The 4,817-nt window shown below is 44.4% G+C and overlaps 2 protein-coding genes across 2 annotated transcripts in view; one reads left to right on the top strand and one right to left on the bottom strand.

Annotated features, from left to right (window-relative positions):
* Window positions 1-297: 297 nt before the first annotated feature.
* LOC127750854 (uncharacterized) lies at window positions 298-2,926 on the top strand. The gene is made up of 6 exons (XM_052273452.1): window positions 298-472; window positions 547-600; window positions 692-836; window positions 961-1,123; window positions 1,688-2,620; window positions 2,740-2,926. The coding sequence occupies exons 1-5, from the start codon at window positions 450-452 to the stop codon at window positions 1,795-1,797; spliced, it is 495 nt and encodes a 164-aa protein (XP_052129412.1). The 5' UTR covers window positions 298-449; the 3' UTR covers window positions 1,798-2,620; window positions 2,740-2,926.
* A 574-nt stretch (window positions 2,927-3,500) lies between these two features.
* Window positions 3,501-4,817, bottom strand: part of LOC113214155 (uncharacterized) — a 16,434-nt gene continuing 15,117 nt past the window's right edge. Inside the window, exons 6-8 of the mRNA XM_052273449.1 lie at window positions 4,281-4,457; window positions 4,113-4,199; window positions 3,501-3,990 (exon numbers count right to left, since the gene is read on the bottom strand). Of these exons, the coding sequence (XP_052129409.1) occupies window positions 3,740-3,990; window positions 4,113-4,199; window positions 4,281-4,457 (515 nt within the window). The 3' untranslated portion in view covers window positions 3,501-3,739. The remainder of the gene's footprint in view (window positions 3,991-4,112; window positions 4,200-4,280; window positions 4,458-4,817) is intronic.

The following is a 4,817-nucleotide window of genomic DNA, read 5'->3' as shown; positions in this document are numbered from 1 at the left end:
TCTCAACGCCTAAACACCTCCCACCCAAAACATGGCCATATCAAAACAAACAACAACTTTGGGGGGAACAGGAAATAGATTCATTCCACAGCTAGTACGCGCGCACAATTTAAAACACTTAAACAACACAACACTACTTAAAGTTATATTTGAATGAAACTGTACACACTGTTACACGAAAAAACGTTTCAAGAGTTTTAAAAATAGAGGAAAGCTTAAGTTAACGATCTTCTTATTTTTATTTTTTGTTAAAGAAAGTTCTGTTGCAAGGTTTTGATTTTTTTTTTTTCTTAAGTTACCGTCTTTGTTTGGTGGGAAGAATTGGGAAGCCCTTTGTTCTGGTTCTGGTGGCTCACTTCGAGCGACGAGAAGAGGCCAGTTCTCTCGTATTCTTTTCGTCTGTGAAGTCTGTGTTTTTTTTTTGTGTGTTTTTTTTTTTTTTTGAAAACATGGAGAAGATGCTTTTGAACAGGTACCATTGTTTGTTTTGTTTTTCCACAATTTGAGCTTTACCTTTTCACTACTGTAAACTTCTTTGTCTTCCAGGTTGAATGGAGAGATGAAGAAAATTAATGAAGGACTGCCACAAGGAGTTGTTAGGTAAAGGGTTATCTCTACTTCCATTCAATTTTACCTTATTCCCTTTTGTTATTTAATTTTAACAGCCACTAATTTTAGCTTTTCTCCTCAGCCTTGCCCCTGTGGAAGGGGAAAACGGCCCGAATTTAATGAAGTGGAGAGGTGCAATTGAAGGACCAGTTGGGTCAAGTTATGAGGGAGGACTATTTAACCTTGATATTATAATACCAGATGATTACCCTCTCTCACCTCCAAAAGTAAGTGAATGTGCACTTGTAAAAACAGCTGTCTCCTGATTACATTCTGCATGTTGTAATTTCATTTTTATTTGAAATCAAGGGAAATGTTTCTACTCTCTAACAACCCTTTTCCTGTTAACAGGTGACAATGCTTACAAAAATTTATCATCCCAATATTAGTAGCTCCGGGTACATATGTATCAGCATTCTGAAGAGAAGGTCTGATGATGGACAGTGGGTGTCAGGCACCACCCTACCAATGCTCATGGTTGCTCTACAGAGCCTCTTGTCAGACCCAAATCCAGGTAAGGGGAATAGCAATATTTTGTGGAGAACTAGGGTAGATCAAAATAAACAACGTAGAATGTTCCATGAGCAGCCTGAGAAATACTTTCTAGCTCTATGGGAGGTAGAAAAATACTTTGTGCAAGGAGCTCTCTAAAAGCCTACTGTAAAACTTTAACGTAGGAACAACCCATTGAACCTTAGCATTTAGCATGTTATAACTTATTTTTGAAAGTCTTAAAAATGACCAAATTTTGCCCAATCGAGGTTTCCCTTTGGCAGTTCAACTTTCTGATAATTTTTAAAACATCAGAGAGACCCATCGAATCATTAAGAAAAATTGGGGTTGGAGGAGCTCTTGCTTCTAGGACTTTTCCAGTTTTACATCTGGCACGCAACATCTCTTCGGAGCTATTTGACTAAGAAACCTGGGTGATGGCACATTTTAAAAAGAAATGAGCAGGCAATGGGATACTAGGCCCCTTTATTATTTTCAGTTAAATATAAAGTATTCAGAACAGTATGAATTTAAATCACATTTAACTGTCCTGTGGAATTAGTGAAATTAATTTCTGTTTTTCTAGATGATCCAGTTGTTGCGTCCATTGCCTCTCAGATGAAGAATAAGCCGGATGAGTACAAGCGCTATGCTACTGCATGGACAAAGCGCTATGCTATTAAGCGTACTATGTAAATGCAGAGTTTAAAATGTTTTGATACAGTCAGAATTATTGTTAATGTTGATTCATGTATGCTTCAATGAAAGTGTTTTTTTTTTATTTGTATGGGAAGATCTTTAGAAAAGTAGGGCCTCTTGCCTGAATTTGAATTGATGCAACTGTGAGGAAATACTTTTATAGAGTTTAATTAAATCTTATAAGTGGACTGTATCATATTGCTGTGGAAAGTGTGTCCATATTATGAGAGTTAGTTTTCTGAATTTTGCTTCAATACGATTTAACATAGTAATGTTCGATATTGATTTTCTAAGTACCAACATATTGTAAATGCTACTTTAGTTTTAGTTTGTAAACATTGGTGAACTACCTTGATTTTAACATTGTGTTCAGTTAGTTCGGACTGCAAAAATATGAGTCTGTATAATTTTTAGGATTTGATTGAAAATAGACTGGCTAGAGAAAGGTGAGGTTGAAATAGTTCTTCTCTCACCTGTGGGAGGAGTGAAATTGTTTCTTCTTAGCCTATTTGAGACTGTTTACTTAATATACCTGTTAACTTCTTGCGTTTTAGATTTTTAACTAAATCTACTTTCAAAGGGGCCCCCTTTCAAAGACCAAAACAATAAAAATAAGGAAAATACATTTACTAGTACTTCACTGAAAAAAAGTTGTAGGAATCAGCACCTTCCTTGGGGCGTTAGATTTCTGTGTTTCGCAGAGGCACTTAAAGATCAGCATCCCTGGCAATGTACTAAGTTGCTAAGTTTCCGGTCGAAGCTTCTACCTCGGACTGTACGACACGTCAGTGTGCTGAGCTTCGGCATGACGGCCAGCAGGGTGCTCACGATGCTCACGAAAGTCGTCAAGTCCCTCGGCGTTGTGCACGCGGCCGAGGCATACAGCTCGGACTGCACGGCCGCGCCAGTGTGCAGAGATCCGGCATGGCGGCCAGCAAGGTGCTGTCGATAGCAGGTACCTCACACGATGGGCTCGGTGCTTTGGAGTGGTGCCTTCTTGTCTTGAGGTTGATACGGCTCTCCTTGGCCATGCCTTGGCAATATAGGAGAGCTGGGCGGGGTTGAATGGGGTCGTGACGGCGGACAAGGCTTCTGCAGAGCAGACCATGGTAGCCGACGCAGGCATAGGAATCATCAACAAGGTACTTCCGTCATTAACCGCTACGAACCTGCCATGCCAAGTTTAGCAAGTGCAAGCTCTCACAGCGCCTGGTGGGTAGGCAACATCTTGTCCGGAGTGCGTGCGCGTACTGCGGGTTGGCCTATCCTGACTCTCGCAGGCGCTTAGCTCCCCTCACTTGCAGAATGAATCTGAGAAAAATAGACATGCTTTCTAGTCGATTCCCTACGGGCGGGTTTTCTTTCGCCTGTTTTCAAAGACCGTGGCACCATAAAAGACGAGTTGGGTAGGCAACTTGCCCAGTGTAGTACGCGGTACCGTGTGCCAGGGCTACGACATTCTAGAAACTTAAAGTGTGGTACTGTCAAACAGTAATAAGTGCAATACCATGAGTATCACACTTTACAATGTAGTACCACACATGTATCACACTTGAAGTGTAGACCACACATGTATTACACCTGGCTTCCGGAGAAAATGTTGCTGTGACGTGACACATGCGTGGTACTACCGTTTAAAGTGCGATACAGATGGTATTGCACTTATAACGACTGTTGGGACAGGATCACACTTGACTTTCCGGAGCAAAACCGTGTTGCGGGTATGCTCACCCTAGGGTCATTGCACCTTACGGATGGAGTGAGTAGGCAAACCGGCATGTCGTGGCCCGGACACCCGACACACGGTACAGTGTAACCATGGAAGTGGGTTGCGTGAATCAGATGCCTCTGGTAGATGCGTGGGTGTGGGTGTTGCGCGCGGAAAGGGATTGAAGGCGCCAGAGATTTACGATAAAATAAGCATTTTAAAGGTTTATATTTAATTAAAACGAACGCGCACTAGGGATCTGATAGCCAGGCCGCAATTTGGGCAGTTTGGAAGGAAGTGCGGAAACAATTGAGCACAGTCCGAACATAAGGCGAGGTGGTGGCAATCCATAATAAGATGAGTGGGCACGCCATGCATGCAGTTTGAGCATTCGGGCTGCTGTAGTGCCTGCTGCGGGGGCTGCTGAGGAGGCAGCTGCAGGGGCTGCTGTTGTGGCTGTGCCGGTGGTGCAGCTATAGCAGCTAGAAAATGAGAAAGAAATGTATTTCTGATGAGTATGCTCGTTTTCTGTAAGAATATTGCTGGTCGCCTACAAATTACAGCCAACAAGCCAGGTCGAGTATTAAATTATTAAATATTTTACCTGGACCATTGACCTCAAAATCAAGGTCATCAGCAGGCACATGGTAAATATCTTCCTCGTCGTCGTCGCTGAGGACAATCACTTCACCTGCAAACATGATGTTACTTTGTTACAACCTGTTTCCATTTGCCTCACATGCAAGACTCGGATTGGCTTAACATTTCTTACCTATGGGTTGGATGCCATGCACTCCACGACCCACCCCCCGCTCACGCGGATCTCCAGCACGGCGCGCCCGGCGTGCCGGTCCTGGAGGACGTCCTACTGGGCGACGCACACGCGGGGGCGTGTTGCCCGTGGGCACTCGCCTCGGGCGTCCGCGGCGGCGGCCACGTTGCGGGGCACCTGCAACAGCACGAATAACAGACTACGATTAACACCGAGTTTTCCTCCTAGGCCACCTTGCTATGTGAGCCACAGTGAGATTTCTACACCGTGCGTGATGTGAGCCGTACCGAAGCATAAAAAAAAATTAGTCCAAAGGGCTAAAACGGAGATGGTCCCCTGGAACAAGTCACAGAGGCCCCAGCACAGCCGAGTGGGCGGAGGGGAGGGGGAGAGGGGACAGAGCTGAGCGCAGCGCGATCGCCACAGACACACTCCTGAGCCTCTGCTGCCCTGTTCTAGAGTAGAAGCGCAGGGGGTGGGGGCACGTTTTCTCCCTCTGGTAGAGACAGTCTTGACTCGCAGCACGCTGCGCCCTGC

The sequence above is a fragment of the Frankliniella occidentalis genome, unplaced genomic scaffold (genome assembly GCF_000697945.3).
Source record: "Frankliniella occidentalis isolate FOCC.00 unplaced genomic scaffold, Focc_3.1 Scaffold272, whole genome shotgun sequence".
NCBI lineage: Eukaryota > Metazoa > Arthropoda > Insecta > Thysanoptera > Thripidae > Frankliniella > Frankliniella occidentalis.
Note: the sequence above shows the minus strand (reverse complement) of the source record. Positions and strands in the feature narration are given on the sequence as shown.

Bases quoted from the DNA above. Each gene is read 5' to 3' on its own strand.
- LOC127750854 (XM_052273452.1), top strand. From the start codon at position 450: ATGGAGAAGATGCTTTTGAACAG. The intron at 473-546 runs GTACCATTGTTT...TTTGTCTTCCAG, and splicing joins GAGAAGATGCTTTTGAACAG to GTTGAATGGAGAGATGAAGA. The intron at 837-960 runs GTAAGTGAATGT...TCCTGTTAACAG, and splicing joins ACCCTCTCTCACCTCCAAAA to GTGACAATGCTTACAAAAAT.